Consider the following 24,051-nt stretch of genomic DNA (forward strand, 5'->3'; position numbering starts at 1 on the left):
TAAAAAGGAACTGCAGAAAAAAATCCTTTACAGAGACTTATTGGTACTTGATCTGGGGTTCCTTTAGTTATTGTTTGAACCATGTCCAGAAGTCGAATAAATTTCTTTACTCACAAGCTTGTCTTCCTGCTGATATCCCTTTCCCTCTCCTGAATACCTGTCTCTAGAGTGAGCTGTGTGTCTGAGCATTGCAACTTAAAAGTATATAAAAATTGGGCGTACAATAAGGGAAAATAATAATAATCAATTAAACAATCTTAAATTTAATAAATTAGTATATAATACAATGTTTTCTCTCAAATTCTAAAAATACATTGCTTTTGTTAAAAAAATTAAAATTGGCTTTTATATACATAATGGTGTTAAAATAAGAAGTTAATGTCATTTTAAAACAATGATGAAAAAATACGCACTAGTGACACATTAAATACAAAATAAAAAAATTAACTCAAACATGACCTTAGGAATTTCCTCGCGTGCGTAAAACTTTCATTTTGAAATTATTGCTACAATCAGCAGACTTTTTTATGTCCTTTAATAAATTAAAAGAACATAATTATTGATAATGAAAATTACAAGTTTTGGGTAAAAAAAGGTATTGAATGCACTGACACAATAATGAAATAGGAGTTCAAGTGATACTTAAATTTATAATGGTGAAACAACCGAGAGTACATTTGCACAACCTCAGACTTGTCGGTTTCTGCTCCGATGGTAGTGGGAGTAGAACACAATGAGCAGGGATCAGCTGCCGTCACTGCTGTTGCTATTGAGATCATCAATATCAGGCAGGGAGGGCTTATGCAGGGGCAGCAGTCGCGGTAGCTCCAGCACCGACGCCAGGGTGAAGTCTGGCTGAAGCTGAAACGCTCGGGGACTCTCCGGCCCCGATATCCAAACAGTGGCCGCCAGCCGGGCCTCCTTTCCCCCCAGTATGTCAGTCTCTAGCTTGTCCCCCACCATGACACAGTTCTCCGGCTGCACTCGTAAAATCTCGCATGCCTGCACAAAACTTTAAAATTTAGGCTTAGAACACCAATACTTGTTGCATCAAAATAAAAGTGAATAGAATACAAATTCAATGAGAGAATTGTTATTATTTGAAATTTAACATTTTACTACAACTATTGTGGTAAATTTAAGAATAATAATTTGAAAGTAGACTTTTTTTAATTGTACTTCCTTGATAGTGCACTTTAGGGAAAGCGGTTTTCTAAATAAATTTCTGGTAGATACTAATTATATCATTAATGAGTTCAGTTGAGAAATATACATCCAAATATACTGACAAAAATAAACATGCAACGTTAACAATATTTTGTTTAAAAAGCATTTACAAATACAATTAGTAGGTTATTTTAGTATTTTTAATTTTAAGCTGATTTCAACCATTCAGCGTTTTTCAGAAAGCCATCTTAAACACTACTATGACTAACCATTATACCAACATCATAGTTCACTGATACAAGTAGCTGAGTAAGATGTAACCCTGGCCGGTGAATTTATTAAAATTGAATAATGCAAGTTGGATACATGAATAGATTCAGATTGTAATCAATGTGTTTAAACATATTTATCTAAACAAGTCACCAAACTACACCCAGCTTAGAATAAGAATGTTTGTTATGGTATTCCAGATATTTTACATGTGCTCCATAGCAATCAAAGAGAGACTGAACTAAGTTTTTTAAAACCCAATCTATAAACTGTACTAAAATGGTTGTTAATAAATACAAGTTGGCACACTTCTCTACCTAGATTTGTCTAAACAGCTTGAAATTTTACTGCAATCCAAAAACGTTTCCAAGAAACATTCATTATTTGGAGTAAGCCAGTTTCTGATGAGTATATTATGCTCTGCAGATAGATTGTATTGGGTTTATACTCTATACAGTAATTGAAAATATTGAGTTTCTTTATTTCAAGTTTCCTTTTGGATACCTTGTATATGACAGACTTTCTCCAGGGAAAGTTTGCAAAGGATATTCACACTGATATTTTACCATCAATACTGGAGTCTATACATTTTCAAAACCTGGTTGTCTTGTTTAAATAATGATATTATCAGTAAAAAATATATTAATTTTCTTTTATCTAGAAAACACTTATTCTTGTTTCATTTTGAACACTGACAGGATAAATATATTAATACAATATGTTAGATTTGGGGATCATTGATTGAATTTAAAACAATAGGAGAAAAAATACACTAGTAGCAGGTCTAAAATATTCCATCAGGACAGGATAATTTCACACCAGTTCTAGGATTAATTTATCAAAAACTCGAATAATTTAGTTTAGAAGTAAACTTTACTAGGTCACCATTTTGGGCAGAATCACCATACAGATCCCCAGTTTTTCTTATCACAAACTTTAAAATGAGGTATCACAAAATGGGGTTTACATTTAAACATTTTAGATTTCTTATGGGCCAAAAACTGCTCTCACCTTTGCCAGCAAACAGTATAAGTTAAGGAGGAGAACAAGAATTAATAAACAATACATACAATAATTTAGGCCAACTTTGTTTACAACTTTGTAACTGAACAAATTTGTACTGTTTTGTATTATTTACCCACCTGGAGAAAAATGTTCTTGTTTGGTTTCTCCCAGGGCAAATCACCCGACACTAAAATGCAGTCAAAGTATGAGCGTAGCTTTAGGCAGTAGATTTTCTCCCACTGCGAACTTGACGTTCCATTGGTTATCAACGCCAGAGTGAACGTCCGACGCATTTTCTTGAGGAGAGATATTACATCAGCAGACAATGCCAGATACTTGTACCGTAGCTTCAGCCATGTTGAATACACCTCTCCTGCAGACCATTTAAGGAAATCATAAAAACATGAGAAACAGAAAGTCTTTCAAGAAATCATGCATAGCTATAGAAAAATACCAATATTTAATACACCGTATTTATGGAACATAAATAAGATTGGAAAATGTGATCTTGACATTAATTTGTATTCCCTTGAATTGAGGTAATTATGGATCATTTAATATTATTATCAATATACCCACAAAAATGTGATCATTTACTGTCAGTTTATTATGATGTTCACAGTAAATTACATTTCTGGTATAAGTGGCGATGTTTTTGAGGAAAATGGAATGAACCCTTTAAGAGATCAACTATGCAAAAGTCAGCTGTAAAACCTATATCAACAACTTTGTAGCCTTCAAAGCTATGGATGAGTCTTCAATCTGATAACTAGTAATGAAATCTCATCTATATTTTAAAACAAGTTTTAAATACCAATAAAATATACTAAATTAGTCTTGATATCCAGTTAGGTTCAGGACATAGCCATTTGAGAAAAATGTTGAAAATACTATTGATAGTAAAAGGTCAAAACTACAAAACTCATGTCGCTTGATGTTACATTACACAGGATTCCAATGTGTAACCAGCAGCAATATTAGTTAAGAAATCGTCATTTTTTTTAATTAGCGTATTGAAATGAATAGTAATATTTCACTGCTCTCCCATATTTTATAAAGAGTATCTTGCTATATTTTGGTTATATTAAAACAGGATTTTCAGTGAGAACACCATTGACAAACACTACTAAGATGTTTGTCTAATGAGTTTCCTATAAAATTGTTCAGAGACAACATAATATTGTACTGTAGCGAGTACCTGCGACATACATTATTTACTACGGATGACCAGGGAAAATATGAATTCTTACCTTACCTTGAGAACATGAGTTTGGTGATTTTTTTATGTAATCTTCTTAAAGCAGTTTCTTAAATAGTTCATAGATCTAGATGAATCACAAGAATTACAACAATATAATTCTAGGAGGGTACATTGTTGATTCACACAGAACAAAAATAAGTATAGTTATTTCAAAAAATGTAAAAAAAATCTTTAAAATACTTTACTGATACAACTTAAATAGAAAACACAGTGTTGAAAAATGGTAAATTAATAAGGAAAGAACAAAAATACATTCAATGACAGAATATTAAATACTTTCAGGGTTGGTAACACAAAATAAACACTAGTGGTTAATAAATATAAACACTGACCAATATAACACAGAAATGTTGACATGATTAAAAGTAATTAAATTTTCATTGCTTCTAAACACAAAATCTTCTTTTACTTTACCATTTACTTTTAATGAAAAAATGTATACAAATTAGTAAAGACATACAATTATTATCTTGAGATCTGTCATGGCCTATAGTGAATCACTTGTAACATTTTAATTGCATGTGTTACATTTTAGTGTTGTTACCTTAGGGTATCTCCTATGACTGATTTTAATTTGATATTATCAAGAGCGATGATGGTTTTTCGAATCTAAAACAAATCATGTCAAAAAAACAAGACAGGAAAATGCAAACCTAACACCACTGCAGCTATATACAGAGCGATCTTGAGTACTGTTACAGCCCAGCATGCCCTGAGGTGGTTGCCACAATCAACATGTTCATGTCATAAACAAAACTAATCACGAAACAAGTGCAATTGTTTACATCAACACACACTGTATGAAAGTTAGGTCTATAACGCTTTTTTAATGAATTAACCAGATGCTTACTGATCTCATATTGTAAACTTATGGTATTAATTTATAAAATGCTAATTTTAAAGAGAACCACCTCAAATATATATATATATTTTTTTAAATAACTAAAAACGTATTTTAATCTTAACGATTGTGAAAGAGAATTTCTGGTTTTGGTACTGTGAAGTTTAGGCTGCTAACTCCATGAAGACGAAAAGTGTAAGTCGGTCAGAGGCTTTAAAAATTGCAGCAACAATGTCCATGATGACGCCTGCTCTGTTCATAAATTTCTAATCCCAGAAAATTTGGTAAAGTAAAGATTTGTGAGAACAAATGCTTCACAACATTCTCTAAAACAAATTTCCTTCAGGCATGTAAGTTAGCAGTGTACATTGCTTGACATTGCATTGTTTCTGAAAACTCTGGAAAATGTATAGGATCTGAAAATAAATGTGATTTTGAAAATTTTCTAGTTTTATTTAAAGTAATTAAAGACAGACCTTGTATAACTATAACTGTGACGGTGACATAAACTAATTACCCTATTCCATTGTCTAGTGATAGATTTTTACTATATGTTTACAACAAAAGGTAACATTTCTGTAATTTGGTTTAAAAAGCTCAAGCTAAATTTAAATAATAATACTGTTACCCATTAGTAGCTACATTCGTTTCTGGTGTATTTGATCGTTGTGTATTCAAACTTCAAACTTGTTACAACTGGTTGCTACGAACAAAGCAAATATTAGACAACATAAAATGATCTGTGCCAATGAGGTTTGGGAGCTATCGGTCATGTACAAACCTGCAATGTTGGCGTATTCTTGTAGAGCTTCTGACCACAATATAGTTCTCCACTCTGCGATATCATACTCAGGGTTGTGTGGACAAGAGACAAAACTTTGGAGGAACTTTGCTGTTGATCGGTTTGCATCACCCGGGGATAGATTGAACTTCTCAACCAAAATTGAGTTTAGCTGTAAAAAAAGAAAAAAGTTCACACACCTGCTGAACATCACAAAACCCTGCAAGATGAAAACATGAAATAATTAATAATGACCCTGTTGACATAAAAATTAAAAACAATTGCTACAAAACAATTTATAAAACTTTCAGGGAAAAGTTTGCATTAATTAGCAATGGTGCTGACAATGCTACAAACCAGTTAATGATTCTTTTAAAAAAACCATCTGCACAGGATTTTTTTATTTTGTCTGAATTAGATTAAAGACTGTACAAAATAGATACTCAAAATTTGTATAATTAAGTTAAAAAACTGTCAAAATCTGGTTATAAATTTATAGGTGCAGTGAGAAAATTGGTAAAGAATTAATTATAACCTGTTTTAGTTGAGCCATGTCATTCTGGGAAACTTCATTTACACGTTCTGTATGAGTTTATAACTACTAGTTCTATTTAGTTATTTTGAATACTTGTTCAGGGATTATTTTGATTTATACCACAAGCTTTAATTTAAAAACTAGACTGGTACATTTGTCTCTCTCCTCCTATTAATAGTGTATTGGAAGCTTTTAACTCAGTGGTTATTTTATCAACAGGGTGGATTGATATACTCATGAAAGGGAAGTTAACTTTCCATACTAGCTCAGCTTTATGAGAAGTCACTTAATTGCTATAAATAATTTGTCATTTGAGTACTGGTTGGTCCAGCCATAACGTGACAAAATTAGAATATGTCTACCTCAACTTCCACGAGGTGTGTTTGACAAACTCCCCCATCACCTCAGACTTATTCACGGGATCAAATCACATCTATTAGAAAGGGTATTTTGTACAAGATTTAGCCACAGCTTTTTGATTTCTTCTGCCAGTTCAGAAATGGCTTATGGTTCTAATTAATACTGGTCTTTAATTTTTTGTATCATCAATGTAACATTTCTACAGAACTGTATCTATTGACTGATTGCTGGAGCGGTGGATGTCTGGGAACTTGTTATTTTTGTACAGAGTTCTACATGGTTACAATATATCACAACAAAATATAAATCTAAAAGTTTCAAGAAAACTTGTTCTGATCTTGAAACATGTGACTGGGTAATTAAATGTTCTGGCATCACAAACATTTTTATCACACTTTTTATAATATTTTGGAAAGTTTTTACATTATTGAAATATAATGAGCTTTGATTGTGTAACTTATTCTTGCATATTGCTTGTCTTAACCGTTATAAGACCAGAGTCTGATATATCAGATCCCCATTTACTATAAGACAAAGACAAGAATGCGTGTGATTCAATTAATCTAATCTTAATTGCAATTTAATATGACAACATTAAATATCATAATTCAATATTTATTTTACAAAAATTGTAAATGACAAAATATACAAGCAACTAGTAACTTTAGTGCTTGCACTTATGGTACATGATGAATCGTGTTGAACACACACGAGATTGGTGAATAATAATTTAATTTATATATTTTATTGAAACATATGCATGCAAATAATTAAGCTAACTGCATTCTGAGTGAGTACTACAAAAATTAGCCGTTTTGTTATTAACATACGAAAAAAACTTCTTTTTTGTGGTAAGAAAGCACTAAAATAATCTCATTTTTAATGGGAATTTTTGTTATCTATGTCAATATACTTAATATAATTTAATATCTTAATTGGTTATTGGTGGCTGAAATATAAGGCTATATCCTAAATCAGTATCATTTACTCTTATGTTATTCTGTGAATTTTGTTCCAATCTGCCTCAATGTTTTTCTCAGATACAATACTTTTTTTGTGTATAAAATAAAATGATCTAAAGTGTTTTAATCTTTATCCATGCAGATTTGTAAAAAGAACCTCACATTTTCATATAAAAGATTTAAGTTAAATTTAGATATTATAAATTAACTGACTAATTTCTGATCACAAATTTGAAAACAAAACAAAAATTATCACCCAATATTATTTATAATTTTTATCAAGTGGTGCATGCAGAAAATATGCTATTAGTGCAAAACATAACTGCACGAGTGTTAATTTTGCTATTTGGCATTACAGAACAATGTGGGTTTGCATTTTCTGGCAAGTGCTGCTGTGGTGAAGCGGCTTCCAGACCGAGATTCCAGATGTGAGCTAGGAATAGAACACCCAGCGCACTTAAAGGTGACAAACTGTCGCTCTGCTTATAGCACTGAATCACTCAGCCTCTCTGGTGCCAGTGAGAATGGAACATCCACTCAACTTGCAACACCACTTTAAAAACATTTTTTTACTCCACTGACAGATTACTTATTTAACATTACTCCCTTTAAATTCATTATTTTTTTACCAACTGTCATTATTAGGGCACATTAGTATAAACATTACAACTTTAAGTTGAAATATAAACAATAAATTAGACTTTAACAGAATTCAATATCGCATTGGGTTTTGATAATTCAATACCTTAATAGGTATATTACAAACTTTTTTCAATTACAAGATTGAACAATTTCTTTTAGGAATTGTATTCCATTCATCTGAATAAAAATACAAAGGAAGAACAAACATAAAAATGATAATACACCACTTCTTGTTAAATTAATTTAGTAGTTTTTAGTTACCAAAAAATGAAAATATATTGTTTAAACTTATTTGAAACCCATGATATGAAACTGAAAACATTTATAAAAAAATTCTACTCTTTAATTTAACTTTAATCTTCAATTAGTTTCTAATCTTCATTTATTTTTAATAATGTTTACATGTAAGTGTAACATTACTATTTTAAACACGCTTTTGTTACTTTTATATTATACAAAAATGTGTAAAGAAGTTGTTTTTTACAAACAATATTGAAATACTCATATAATTGAAACTAAAACATTAAAACAAAGCTCTTTATATTAATCTTGTATATATTATTCAGTTTATATAAGTGAATGAACAAATTACTTATTTTTTTTTAAATTTAAGATGCAAAATAATGTCATATCATTCAAAGCAGAAATCATCCCATAAAGGTTACCTTGAGCCAGTTTCAACTAGAGCACTAAATAGGTCGCAAGAATCAAAATAAGTTCCAAGTCACGTAGACCTCAATCCGAATAGGATTGTGGAAATGGCGAGGGATATATTAAGACATGACTGGCTCTCAAAGTGCAGGCTAAATATACTCGTCTGTGTATGACGAAACTGTGATGAAAGCACAGAATTTCAATACAATATTCCAGCTTTCACTTGTAATAACATAAAATTAAGATACTTACATACATCTAATATTAAAAAGCGTAACTGTAAAAGAAATGATTAAGAATATACAGTAACTGATTTCACAATGTGAGCACCATTTTAAAATTACTTGGCCGGTTCCTTCACCTGTTAAAATAAAAACTTCATTTAACAACATAAACAAACCTTTTGACTCAACACATACACGGGTTGTTACTTACTGTGACTAATATTTAAGTAAATCATTCTCAACAATTAAAAATAAAAAATTACTTTATTTTTATTATGATCATAATTTTACCACTTACCTTACCATAACTAAAACTCTGTTGATCTAAAACAAGTTATCGACATTTAAATTTAAAATATGATTAATGACAACCGAAATGATCTAAAATTAGTGCATTCCACTACAAAACTACTTAACCTGGTAGGTCGAGGAGATGCAACGATTGCATGGCTGCTCCCACCGGGAGGAAAGGTAGCTGAAAGACATAACCCAAGATTAAACATGTCCTAAACACCAACATGCAAAAACATCAGCACAAACAAAATTTTTAAATTAAAATGAGGGGCAATCATGAAATGCATACACCTAGTGATCATCAATTTCATTTGATAGTGATGACATATTTTCATGGTATCCATGCACTTAAATAAAAGAAAGTAACAAAATGTTGGTTTATAAAAATGTAATTTTAAATACGTATTATTTCAAGTTAACCATTTCTTTATGAATTTGTAATAACTTGTTGCGAGCATCAGAATATAGAAGTAAAAATAAAAAACCATTTCACAGGTAATTCATGGAAGTCTTATGAAATGTTTACTACAGAGATGGTCATTTATAATGTGCCAAAATTTAAATTTATAAATTACATGGGAGTTTAACACGCATATATAATAGTCAATTAAAAACACACCGAACAATGTTAGCATGAAATTTGGTAATAATGGTAGTTATCAAGCAAAACTACCAAGAAAATTAATACATTTCCCACTTTACAGTTTAAAGGACACTTTTTAATACAATAACAGATTATAACAACTTAATCAATATTGAAAGATAATTTTCCAGTCTCGGTCAACTGAACTTTCCATTATATGTTTGTTCATTTATTTAGATTTCTAAAATAGTCGAAAGCAAAACTAATTTAAAGACAAAAACATAATTTTTTTAAATGGTTTGCTCTCTTCTGCGGGAAAGTGAGAGATCCCTGCTTAAATTGTTTCAGAGCAAGTTATTTTTGTATATAAAATTTTATTACAAATCGAATAATACTAGTATCATTATAAAATTTAAGACTTTATGTCTGTGTATTTCAACATAATTATTTTAGAGATACCATGAAGATTTTCTATATACTTTGGCTAATTTTCCATAAAGACCCACATGCATTTTGACTTTGAATATCAAATGAAGTTAACCAGCAACCTTGAACAATTTAACTGAAGAGCTTGCATAAACTGGCCATAAACGTTATGTAATTTCAAACAGATTTAATAATTTGTCCACAACTGAACCGAAGTTGCAAATAAAACCATGGAGCAGGTTTGTTTGAAATGAAATTCAACTTTTGTTAAACTAAAACTTAGCTTCTTGGTTCCTATGAAATTAGTTTAATGACAAGGTTAAACATATAAAACATTATATGAATTATTCTCTTAAATAAAGATTAGACAGTTAACCTAGTCTGATGATAGGTGTAACAAAGTGTTACTAAAAAGCAGACACAAACAACTTTGAATGAAAACATTTAAGTAGCAAATTAAATTGGGAATTTTCAAGTCCAATATACTCCATTGATTTTATTCATTTAAACCGAAAGCACAACACCCAAAATAAAATTACAGTTGCAAGACATCATACCAAGATGAAATAGGGAATAATATATTTTTATTTAAAATTTATCTTAATTAAAAAACTATTTTCTAATATTAAAAGGGGTGCTCTCTATCCCACTGAAGGTAGGTTAATAAGTGGTGTATGGAAGATCGGTGATTGTACAAAAAAAAAAAATAATACTCACACTCCTAGTATTAGTGGATACCACTTAGATGTTCATGGATTTTGTACAAAAAAATAATACTCACACTCCTAGTATTAGTGGATACCACTTAGATGTTCATGGATTTAAAAATTGCAAATTTAAAATCAGTTTGAAGAAACAAGTAAAAATCAGGAAAATAGCATTTTAAGAACATTTACAAATAATAAATTTTGTTTAAAAAATGGTCAACTAACAAAATAAACTGTGGTAATAAGATATTCATAAATAAATTAAAGACAACTTACAAATTATTATCATTAATCTTATCGACAAAATGCAACGTTAACTTTTTTCCTGTTGAGGTATGGCCAACAAACCCAGTGCATTATGACCTGAGGTTTTTTGTGCTTACCTAAAAACTTAACTTAGTTTTGGTTTGGATGTGAATATCACGTGGCAAAATTTTATTGTTTATCTATATTCAAGAAACATGTCCTCAATAAAAAATTGATCTTCCTTTGGTTTTCAGGCTATCCAGTATACTCTTCTTTACTACCATTGGAATCTGCAGATAGTTTCTGACAAAGCTGTGTCTATTCATCAGATTTTAAAATATAGTCTTTATTGCACCTGTGTGCTTGATGTTATGCCTGATGGTCATAAAGAAAGTTACATAGACCTTTCTGTTATAATTTCTTTCATGAAACCATCATCTTCACCAGCCATGTCAATTGTGTTCCTGGACATGTATTACTCAATTAGTTTTTTTGTAGAATATATTTTTAGAACAATTAACAACTAAACATTGCTAGTTCAAATCACCCCGAAAAATTATGTGAATACCTTACCTTAGGTGAAATTCCAAGTTCAGATTAAATAGCAACAAATAGTTCATGGATTAATGTTCCTGACAATCAATGTTTGAAAAGTAGAATTTCTTGAATGCATACATCAATAATGGAAGTAAAGGGGTATCTCAGATATTGAATATGGTCTTAAGAGAAACACCATATTTAATATCCGAGAGACCTTAATTTTATGTTTGTTTCATCGATACACTGCCATTTGATTATTATTCTCTCAGTACAATGTATTCAGCATCAAACGCGATTTAAAATTTGATGTTGTTACACTGTTCCCATATACATAATTTCAAAATCTTATAGCTAAAGCGCTTTGTCAGAAACCATTTGTAGCTTCCAATAGCATTAACACAGAAAATAAAACTTTCCTCCAGCAAATTTCTGCTTAACTTGAGGTAACAATGCTGGAAACCTTATCTATCTACCCTGTATCTCATGCTTCATTTAGAGCACACCCTTAGGTCTCATTTAAAAAACAGTAGCCTAAGTCAAATTGAATAAATGTTTATATAAAAATGAACAAAGATCTATATAATTTTGACAAACATCCTAGATGACATTGTATTTAATTAATTAGACATGAAAAACTTGTTAACTACATTCTATGTGATTTCTTTAAATTGATAAATATTACAAAGAATTCTTTATAATGAATATTTAAGAAGTGTAAATTTTATTTTTTTTTAACATAAAATAAATGTTGTGCACACAGGATAAAACATATTTTAATTTCACAAAATTAAACTTTGGTGTACATTTTACCTGTAGAGTAGTTTCATACCATAAGTAAGTTACATAACTGTAAATAATGTGTTAAGTATTTTAGCCCTGTAACTAAGTATGCTTGTAATATTTTTCCTTTGCGTATAAGCCGATAATAATTGTAAATAATACTATTATTTATTATTTATAAGAAATTATCTGCCATCAAATCAACCCATAGTGAAACAAAGATCATGTTGATTATTATTTAAAGGTCTTATGAACATGGACAATATAAAAGACACACCAATTTGTATAAAACTGAAAATGAAGTATTTCAACTTATAAATATTAAATTAACGATATCACTTTCATATAGTTTACCAAAACTAAGATACAAAATATGAAATTTAGGATTAAATAGTAGGCCTACTTGCCAAAAATAATATTTTAAGGAATGAACCAAAATTTGTTCTGATAACATTTCTGTGACATACCTTTAAATTTAGTCCCCACAGGTTTAAAATCTGTAGTCATATTTTCATACTAGTTAAACAACTTTTATCAGTTCAATAACTATGTTACTAAACATTACCAAAATGGGGTCTTTGAAAAATGCTGTTAATCTATGTAACTACTGTAAAGATGTTTTGTTCCTTTATGACCTGTAAAAACATGTCATTGATTTGAATGAGTTGGATCAAAGAATCTGAAAAGACTCGTTTAGTTCTTTTCTGTTCCCTTTTTCCTATCAAATTAATTATTCTGATATATTCTTTTAAAACAGAAATAACTATTCATAAGGAATTAATTATACTATAATTTTTAAGCAATAGCTTACAACTTTTTTCTTAAAAATGAGATTAAATGTTTAAAAAATGTGATAGGATGTTATAGGTGTTATGTATCACTTTATTCGTTTGCTTTTTTAAGTATTACTTGATTACTTTGTTCATTGTTGCACTTAGTTCAGCTATGATCATTTCTTATTTAAGTCGGACTAAAGATGCAAATCAACTGCAATCAGCTAATTAAAGGAACATAACAAATAATAATTAATTGGTGGTTATTATAATTTATCCTAAAACTTTATGGTTTAGTTCATTTATTTTTGTTTAGATATGTGTCAAGTCAATATGTATTTATTTATATAGCGAGATGGTTTCACAATATTACTACTATCACTTTATTCTAAAACTAGTGGTGTATCCTTGTAGAATACAGAACTAATTAATCATTTTATTACTATAAAAAGGCATTTCTCTACAAATACTGTACCAACTTAAATTTTGTAACTACTGAAGTAAATTACAGTTAATGATTTTAATTACGTTTGAGACGAATATAGGGGTTGTAAAGGCAACCTAAAATTGTAATTCAAAAATATAAAATGAAGTAAACAAAGTAAGGTTATATTCTGTTCCTAAATCTACAATTTGTAGTACATAATATTAAATATTTACTCGTAATAGGTAGGTACACATTTGTAAACAGCAGGCTTACTAAAATCATCACTCAACATACAGTAGTTTATGAAAATCAGGCTCAAATCATCACACGAGCACATCAACCCCTCCTTTTTTGAATGAGATAAGAAGTGATACAGTGTATGGGCCTGCATTATCACTGCTTGCATCTCAATTTACCTTTCAATCGTCAGTCATGTTTACTTTATTCCTTTACTTTTATATCAGAAACAACAAAATTAAGTTTTTAGAAATAAACACCGATCAGTTTAAAATCACATCATTGAAATAGACTACTACAGACGAATCCAGTATTTTATATATTATTTTGCATTTAATTTATTTCATCTTTGCGAAATACACAATCGTCAGAAATATACTTAAAAAGTTCATTTTGTAAAGAGAAACCATAAAAATACAAGTGACATAGCCTGGTCTATTTGTCCTCCAAAATGTGAAACATTTCAAATGTTTGTATACAATTTGCTTACTTTTAAAATGTTGTACTGTCTTCTATTAACACATTTTGTCAATCAGTAGGATTAATTATGGTACAAAAATTTTGCCAGTTACAAAATTTATGCACTACATATAATAAGTATGAGAGTATGATCAAGGCCTATATGATAGTAAGTAGTTATAATCTGTTTACTTTAGATACGTAACATTATTGTTTATTGCCTCAACACAGCAGAATTAATCCACAAATAACAACATTAAAGTTGATACAACCCATTAATATTGACTTTGAATATACTGGAATGTAAATTTAAACCCTATAAGAAATCAATTTAATATAAATTCAAATAGTACAAAATTAATCCATTCATTGAATGACGGACTGAATTTATGGAACTTTAAAATGGAAATGCTTTAAAAGTAATGAAAATTGGTTAAAATAAAATTCTGTGTTTGAATTGAACAAAATTAGGTACTTTGGGATTATACCGACCACACCCAGACATGAATCGTTATTTCACATTTCGTTTCTACTGATTACTAGATTAGCGTAGAACAATATTTCGTCAATATAAAACAGGAATTGTCTTATCGCAAACACCTCCCCATCCTCAGACAGAGGTCAAAGTCGAGCGTCTAGTAGATAACGTGATTGCAGAGTCTCGCCGCCCGTTCAGCTGGTGCATCGCTTTGTTGTACTTCCGTGTTTTACCTCTACATTTCTCCAAACACAAAAATTCAACAAAAACAAACATTTACCAAACTAAACTTTTTATTAAAAAAACACTCAAAACTTGTTTTTATTCTTGATCACATTCCGCCACCCAAAATGCGAGTGCCTCCGGCCATCAGCGCGGGCTTCGACAGCACCTTCGGTGCTGCCCCGCGCTGATGTCGACGAAAGAAAAACATCCCTCGAGATAGTACCTATCAGTAAAATATCAAATTCTAGAGGGGCTAATCAGAAATATAAATTGAATTGTAATGGAAAGGCAATGATGTACCGTGCAAATCACGTGATGCCGCGCGGCCTGCCGTAATCAGGATTCTCGAGAAAGATAAGATAACAGCGACAACAATACCGATCACAATACCTGGAAATGCTTGTAAGTTTGTAATTGAAGAGTTGTTTTTTCGTTCTATCATGTTTGTTTCTATAAATTTCTATTTTTGTGTTCTTCATACTGGTGTGGTCGGTATAATCCCAAAGTACCCAAAATTATTTTAGAATCTCCATAAAATAAAGTACAATTTTTAAGAAATAAACAAGCACCGCTGTAGGAAAATACCATTTATAGACAAGTGTTATAAAACAAGTTCTAAACTTGCTAATTATCTTAGACTAGAGTATTTTTTATATTAAAGTAAAAATGTATTAAAAACCACTCACCTGATGTAGAAGAACAGAATTCTGAAATTGTTTGTTCATACATTTCTTATGGCACAATATCAGTGAAGATTCGTGTATGATTCTTATATCATGCTAATCGTTGATTTTCTTCGATGAAAACTGATGTTATGATCATGTTTAAGTTAGGTACTTCATTTAAACAAAGTCAAATCATTAGACACATGCTACAGACTAATAACAATACTGAGTGTGTGATAAGTTAATAAACCTAAGCTCTAATGTTTTTGGGATCAACACAATGTAGTTTTTCAAATTGATTATAAAAAATGTCCAACACTTAGTTAAAAGGTAAAAAAATAATATAATTATTACAATAATACTGACTAGAGTTTAAGTTCTAATCTCCAAACAGTTTCTTTCCTAATTCCATCAACCTATGGTTGCGACAAACTGTCAAAGCATCACGTTTCTTAAGAACTTGAGTGACACTGTTGTTAGCTTCAACAAGATTACATAAGAAATCCTCGTAAGCAGATTTTGTATTAGCAGGCAAAGACCCCATTCTGACTTTTAATAACATATCTACGATTCCCTCGGCCCAACCACTCTCAATTGCAAACTCAGATATCCAGGGTACCAGAGCGAGTACTGCGCTCATTGTTTGCATTCCAAGGAACCACAGTTCCATCAATTCAATCCAATTTTGCTTATAGTCCATCGCAACAACTAAAGCATGTGGATCATTACATTCATCAATAACATAAGCATCCCAAAGAAAACGGATGGTAGCTTGAATGTACCTGCAGATGGAAAAATCATTTTTCTTTACCCGCTTAGACTGTTGCTTAAGGAGAAGTAATCCCAAAACGGCCATGTTTCCATGTAACACTAAGTTCTCCTGTATACCTTTCAGTTCTGGCAAATTGTTGAAAGTAAATTTCATCAATAGCTCAAAAAGAGGACTTTCTTCCACCAACTTGGGTTCCAACACAGTAATGTTCATAAATATATTACAAGTACTTATCATAGCTGCTCTAGAGTCTTTCATATCTTCAAGTAACTTTGGAGGTATTGGAGGTTCTGGTTCGGTTCTTGCTTTTTTACGCTCAGATTTTGGTACAGGTGGTTTCTTATAATGGACTATTGACCAATGGAATGTCAAACACTCAAGCAATACTTCATCTTGCTTCACTTCAAGCAGAATCTGACGGCTTTTTTCTTCAACAGTTAAGTGACAAAGAGCTGGTAACATAATTCTTAAAATATCAACTTGGCTTAAGGGATCTGATTCAAATTCCATTACAGACTCATCGGATTTTAAGTCATTCCGGGCCTTTTCTGCAAAGTATCGAGTCCTGTAAGCGTAAAAAGTTTCATTCGCAAGAGTTAGCATGAATGGTAATAAGGCATAAACAGCATTCCTCATGGCTGATGTTTCTTGAGCCAACCATGCAGACAAAACCCGAACCATTGCACAAATAAACACTTTCTCTTTAATGTCCATCGTATCTTTAGCTTTGGGGTAATCTTTAGATACTTTAGTTAGAAGTGTTATCACTGCTGCAAATGCTCCTTTCATTGCTGTGTAAATTTGTTGTTTTTCTTTTTGTTCTAAATCTAATGTATCATTGGCTATGAATGAAATGAAGATTTCAAGCATTGAAAAACAAGCAGATATTAGATCAGCATTTACCATAGCTTGTTTTAAAGTTTTGTCTTCCAACTGCATACGAACTTCAACTGAGGAAAGCTGTATTAACAAGAGAAAGAAAGTTTTTGGTTTATCTTCATCAGTCAGGCACCATTCAACCCCAAGAATTTCCAGTACCACAGAAGCTAATTTTAATGCTGGATCTCGCTGAGATTTACCGATCCTGCTTTTTAAAATGTCTGATAACCCCTTGTGAATTGAGCCCGGCCATATTTCATCACTTGAAGTCGAAGCAACACTTTCTTGAGGGCAACTACGAAGAAGGCCCAACAAAATTGAACATAATTCAAATTTTCTTTCACTAGTGTCAGTTTCAAAGTCTAGTGCAATTTTCTGAATCAAGCCATGAAATGGTTTTGGATTGTTTTTATCCCAAGCTGATGGTCCAAATCTCTCAGCTAAAGTCACTAAAATATTTAATGCTTCATCTGTTTGAAAGCTTTGCTGAGAGTATATTTCAGACATCTTCGTAATAGCTCCTATGTCCAACAGTGCCTTTTGACCAGCTGGAAATAAAGCTATGTTTTGCAGGCATTGATAAGCTTCACTTATAACTACAAGATTGTCTTCAAAATCTTCTTCATCTGCCTGTTGAACAATCTCAAGGAAGACTGGAATATTGGCTAACATATCTGGATGTGTAGCAACAGCTTCATCTGAGCAAAAGCTAGATAATACGGATATTGCTACTGATTTGTATACCAGAGGTGGACAATCAGCTGGAACCTCCTTACTTAATAATAGTCTTTTCAAAAACTTAAATCCAATAGCTTCAAAAAGAAGTTTTTTGCATGTGGAATTAAGCTGGTCCCCTTTTGTTAGCTTGGTAACCATAAAAAGAGCTGCAAATTTTTCAGTGTCATTTGAAGCAACTGACAAAATTGCTAAACATTTTTTTACTGGTTCTGGAATTTCACCCATTTTTATAAGCAATATAATTCAATACACTTATTTTTAAAATACTCTACAGCCTTATTTGTTGTATCTGCTGCCTATACAACTGAATGCCAGCATTCATAAATGGCTGGATTTAATAAAGGGCCTATTATTCTCCACTAAATTATTATCTACTCACAATACCGTCCTCACTTTTACTTCTTGATTGTTATCACCACGTTTATAAAGTTCCAGTTCTATAAGTGGACTATGCGCATTGTCTATCTAGCCCTGAGCTATGCACTAAGACACAACACACCACCACCACCGACGGTTTCCTTCTCGACTGAACAGAAAGCTCCTGCACAGCATGGTTTACAATCGAAAAGGGAACAAGCCAGATCTAAATTTGGAACCGTGTAGGGTTACCGTAATCATTACTGAGCTAGCTAGGTTACCGTCACAAACACTATTTCAGACGACACTGAAAAGCACAATGAAGAAATGCGCAGACGCGAATACACAAGCAATGACGTTTCATTTCCTACTTATAAGTAACGTTATGATTATTACAATAAATAACTTTAAGAACGCTAAAATAGACGTAATATTTGGAGTCGTTCAATTTAAACTCATACCTTATCGCATGTTTTCTTGTCTCCTTTCCTTGTACTGATCAGAGTATTATCCAAATCGAAAAATATTGTAGAGACAGCTGACTGACACTTCCAGGTAGAGGGAGCCATTTTGGAAAGAGGAAGAATGATGAAGCATACAAGAGAACTGCTGACTGACGTCAAGTCAGATGTCACCACACAACATTACTACCAACGTTGAAAAATTAATACATATTCAATCGTACTTTGGTATACATATTTATATTTTTAAACGTATATTACATAAATATTTTAGAGTATAAATTAATGGTTTAAAGTATATTGTCATTTAGTATAAAATGTTAACAATAATAGGTAAATAGGTTCAACTTGTTAATTTCAACTCTAGTAGTCTAGAATAAAAGGAAATGAAATACATTTATGCATTAAAAGGTTTTGTTAAAAAATATGATGTAACACCTTTAAGTACACTTTTAGTGCTGATAAAAAGACTAAATGGGTCAACGAACGATGACTAGGAAAGTGAATTGAGATGGAGCTCGGAAATCTCTGAGGAATGTTGGATATATTTAATTATTTTCAGCTAAAGTAGCAAGTTGTAAATAATCCCACCTTAAAGGTTGTTTACTGAGGGAATTTTTGGTGTTGTCATGTGTAATGAGTTATATTGTTTACATTGCTAAGCGCTAATTATTTTGGTTATTCAAAATAAAATTTACTGGATTTTCTTTCAAAATGCTTCAAATTTAATAAGAATATATTTCACAAGTTACGAATTTTTGTACAATTTTGATTAAAAAAACTTTTAAACATTTTTAAGAGGTACATTTTTGAGGATACGGTTGGGTATCAAAGGTAAGTGATAGAAGTTTTGTTGAATAACTACTTAACAGATATTGTCACATTGTCGTGTCCCTATCTAATTTTTAGTTACAATAAAGATACAAAAATATTCAATACCAACATTTTTTGTGAATGATCTAAACCTGTAGGTCGGAGCCGTTAGAATAGACTAGAATGAAATTATTTTTTAGTGTAATAAAATGTCAAACCCGAACCAGAAATCTATGTGAGGTCTCTGAGATGGTAATGCCGAAATCAGGGATTCACTCATCGTCCAAGAAAGGAATAATCTGCAGTTAAAAAAAACCATTATGGTAGTAATATCTTGGTATTTCTACAATTAATCAATCTTTATATGCTTCTGAAGAGATTATTATTAACGATATTAACACCACTTGTACTTAGACAAAAGTCCATTAGTAAGTAGTAGGCCTATATGTGTTTTCTGTTTGAGCAATTTTTTATTTATTCATTTTCAAGTTAAAAATAATATACTAGCTTTCCAAAGTTCATTAGACCTGTGGACAAGGCCTAATAGCCTAAAGAGAAATCACTTATATTCAATTAAGATCAAGTTACAAGCATTAACAATTGAAATATAATATTATTTATTTTATGATTTACATTATTTTAGAAACTTATAAATCTAAATTATAATCTTTGCGTGCACGAGTGGGTGAAATTACTACTTGTAATATAAGGCTAATTTTTAGTTCTGCAAAGTAATAGTTTAGCTTTGGGACGTAGAAGTAGAGTATAGTGGTTAGCGCCTTCACTCGGTTTAGTTTCATCAATATGTCATGGCCTTTCTGATATGTACTATTAGGAGCTCATATGGAAAAATCCAGGTGATTCAGAACCGTGTACCTCCTGCTAAAAACGTCTACAACGATGAACAACACAGCGACTACCCGGATTGAGTACTTGCAAGCAATGTCATCACGTATTTTCACTTAATTTTTATTATCACACACATTTGTGACTTATTTAATCTACTATTTTTCATCTAAATAAAAACCAGTTTGAAATAGCAAATATTTTGTATTTAACAATTACTCTTCATTTAATACTTTCACCCCTCTCGCCAATCCCAATCAACCCCCACTCTCTTCTGATCATGATCGAAGATTAAATACTATCGTGTACAAGGAGTTGAACGTGTACATGAAATAGATTTTTATCAAGTGCCTGTTGAAATTTTCCCTTTATTAACTTTCCTAGTAGAATCATTTGTTGACTGGGCTATACAGAGACACATTTACCACCAGATGCTGCACAATTCGAATCTTAACGAACCCAGTTTGATTAATTATGCCAACCCATGTTTCCGAATACTCTGGGGAAATAGATCAAATTACGTAACAATTCAAATGACATAGAATTATTTGGTTGCGCATTGTCAGCTTAATGCAATCGAACTAATGGGGGCAATACAACTCTGAAGAGAAATGAAATAGTATACGCATTACCAGGGATTTTTAACCAAGTAAAATTCGATCTGTGACTCAAGAATTGTAGGTAAAATGTGTAAAAACATGCCATGAAAATAGAAAACCACTAATAGTGAACGGATCACCTTACTCAAAACCTATCACAAGTTTAGCCAATAACTATAAATCTTGAGAGTTAAGACTGTGAAAGTGATTGATATAATATAGAACTCCATGATGACATCTGTTATCACAAAATAAAATAAAAAAGATACACGGCAATAAATAAAAAGAAACATTTTAAAATCTACTATTGAAGGTGCAGGCCCTTATGAGAAAAGCTCGTGGGAAATTTCTTAACGTATTCAGGTGGTGATCGCGGAGCATAGCAAGGTGTGCGAACGTGGCAACGTCGCACTCACTTTTCCGGTTATGACCAGCCGCTGCATCATTTCATGAAAACAGAGCAAAATAGAAACCATTTTACAATCATTGGATTCATTGACGTGTACCAATGAAGAAATATAACTTTAAGTTAACCAACGATATAACATGATACCAAGAAAAGAATTTTAAGACCTCACAAGGCTAAGACAGCAACTTCATGTCTTGCAAAGATTAAATTCTGAAGTTTGTAAATTGCGAAGTAAGCAATCCTCTTAGCCTTGTATTAAAATTGGAATGCAGTATGATTACTAGTTTTAAAGGAATAAAAATATAAAATAATGTACGGTAAAAACAATTTAATAAATGTGTACTTTATCTATTCCAACTGTTATATAAACTATTTGCACTTTGAAATAAAAATTTGAAAACTATATAAGCCAACGTGAAAAATTAAACGAGGAAAAGAGGTATTTTTGGATTTTATATAAGCCTATTGCTGACTACAAATAAATTATGTAAAGAGCGCAATGTTTTCTTTACATCATAGATTGTTCCATGTGTTTTAACATTATTATTATCCTAGCAAATTACAATTCATTCCTTAGACACAATTGCACTAAGTGGAATTCATATCAAAGCTATATTTTGGTACCAAACTGATATTGAACCAGCAAAACATTTTTCTAGAGCGGATGACTTCTTTTTATTGTATTGAGCCAAACTGATTTTAGCAGCAAATTTACTAGTACGGAAACTAGATTTTTAAATCGCATTGCTGGATTGCCGTCAATAATAAAATACACATGTGTTCAATATAGTAATACATGGTACAATACAGATACCAATGAGCTGTTCACGTGCTTGGACTTATAAATAAGTCGAATATGAAATGGCGCAATATACGGAATAACTCAGGTAAAAAACACATTTTGAACACTTATATAGATTTGTATGTGCTAAATCCAAATCTGGCCTTAGTTTTGTTTGTATCAATCCTATTTTTTGAGCAATCTGTTTTTATTATACAGTATAAAATCCCCATATTCGGTATATGGTGAAACTAATGAAAAACTGTGTTACATAGTTAACATGGGTTATATTTACAGTTCGCTACTTAAAACAGTGATATAATGTGGTGTTATTTATTTCACTAGTCAGTTGGAATTGGTTTACATTATCTTCCTCATTTTTCTTTGAAACTTCTAGTGTAGATTTCTCTATGATGAGTTACTTGCTGGACTTCTCGGTGAAATAATCATGTTGGTGTTCCTTGGTAGTGATTTCCCATCCGTTTAATATCCTGATGAAAACGCTCACATTGTTTCTCAATAAAATTTCTCAAATATTCCAGAAAGTAATCAAGTTGACTTTAAAAAGTTAACATTCAGGCTCACCAAACATCTTAATTTTTAAACTTGTTAGCTACAATATAAATATATCCGGAGCCTTTTTTAATTTTCCAAGAATTTTGTAACAACTCGCTTGAATTATAACCATGCTTCTTACTCATTTAGGGTCATTGTGCATTCAAAGTGAACGTGAACCATAATTTTTCTAAAGTTTGGTCCGACAAAGGCGAATTCTTTTAATTTGGCTTCTGAAAGGTGAAAAACCTTGGCAGAGATATTTGAAACATGGTCAGTCTTCAGACAAAGGTTTCAAAAACTGCTTCATAAAGTTTAACTTGATATGTAGAAGTGATAGGGGCATGTTGTTTTTGGATCTACGTTTTTGAGTAGAATGTTTTCACTGTTTTAAAGACTCCCTTACAAACTAGTTCTTTCTGCAGCAATGTTGATCACTAGTTCCTCTGTTCCATTCACACAAATGGAAATTTGGCAAAACCACCCTGCTGACCAAGGTGCATGCATGTTTTAATCACCACATATCATCCAACCATGAGTAGAATAACATATCTACTAACATTTAACACTATCTCTAGGCTTTCAAATGAACATAATGACCAACAGTTATGTATGCGTATAACATGTTACCATTGTATAACAAAACAACATTTAAAATAGTTTTGGATGAACCAATAATAAGCATACGGTTTTCATTTTTTGTTTTCAATACCAAACTCATTTATCAGACCTGGAATGTCTGAGCAGTACACTAAATCACGTTCTTGTTTAAAAACTTGCTGCTTTCTTTTCGTTTATACTCGTAGATAAATATTGGTTCCAACCAAGTTCTTTTCTTTTAGTCGATAATCAAACAATTAAACTTTTTCTTTCACTAAGCCAAAATCCCTAACCAACTTGGCTCGATCTAAGTGAACAATTAGAAACTTTATATTTTCTGTAACACATTGGGATTAATCATCCTCTTGCTCATGTAATTCTGACTGTACATCAGAAAATAGTTTACTTTGAATAGAATTTAAACCATCTGGTGTTTCAGGGACCAGCAAATTTACAACATGCCCTACTGGTCGGATGGCGACTAAAGGGTAGGATAGCTTATTGCCTTCTTGTTTAAAAAAAAAATTATGACTAGGAACATCAACACTGCAAAAGTAACAATCATCAGAATGAACTCTTGGCTCCTTACCATATCATAGGAACTGGAGATTCAGAGAATTTTTTTTTCATTTTTGTCCATTTTCTGAGATATTCCACACACACACAACATACCAAATGCAACGCCCAATATTTATCCTG

At 31.4% G+C, this 24,051-nt stretch overlaps 1 protein-coding gene across 4 annotated transcripts; it reads right to left on the reverse strand.

Annotated features, from left to right (window-relative positions):
• Window positions 1–584: 584 nt before the first annotated feature.
• LOC124352848 (N-acylneuraminate-9-phosphatase) lies at window positions 585–18,889 on the reverse strand. 4 transcript variants are annotated; one of them, XM_046802557.1, is made up of 5 exons: window positions 18,750–18,869; window positions 9,120–9,177; window positions 5,326–5,497; window positions 2,580–2,815; window positions 585–1,002 (listed from the first exon to the last, which is right to left on the reverse strand). In XM_046802557.1, exons 4-5 carry the CDS (start codon window positions 2,733–2,735, stop codon window positions 745–747), a joined length of 414 nt encoding a protein of 137 aa, XP_046658513.1. In that variant the 5' UTR covers window positions 2,736–2,815; window positions 5,326–5,497; window positions 9,120–9,177; window positions 18,750–18,869; the 3' UTR covers window positions 585–744. The 4 variants fall into 4 exon arrangements, 3 of the variants coding, with proteins under 3 accessions (XP_046658513.1, XP_046658511.1, XP_046658512.1); XM_046802555.1 differs by lacking the exon at window positions 9,120–9,177 and having other exon boundaries at window positions 18,750–18,889; XM_046802556.1 differs by lacking the exons at window positions 9,120–9,177; window positions 18,750–18,869 and adding an exon at window positions 15,564–16,274.
• Window positions 18,890–24,051: the final 5,162 nt, after the last annotated feature.

This window comes from Homalodisca vitripennis, chromosome 1 (genome assembly GCF_021130785.1).
Source record: "Homalodisca vitripennis isolate AUS2020 chromosome 1, UT_GWSS_2.1, whole genome shotgun sequence".
Lineage (NCBI taxonomy): Eukaryota > Metazoa > Arthropoda > Insecta > Hemiptera > Cicadellidae > Homalodisca > Homalodisca vitripennis.

Coding starts and splice junctions, on each gene's coding strand:
- LOC124352848 (XM_046802555.1), bottom strand. CDS start 18,857: ATGGCTCCCTCTACCTGGAAGTGTCAGTCAGCTGTCTCTACAATATTT. Junction 5,498..18,749: donor ACAAGAAAACATGCGATAAG/GTATGAGTTTAA, acceptor CTTTTTTTACAG/CTAAACTCAATTTTGGTTGA. Junction 2,816..5,325: donor AGAATACGCCAACATTGCAG/GTTTGTACATGA, acceptor AATGGTCTGCAG/GAGAGGTGTATTCAACATGG.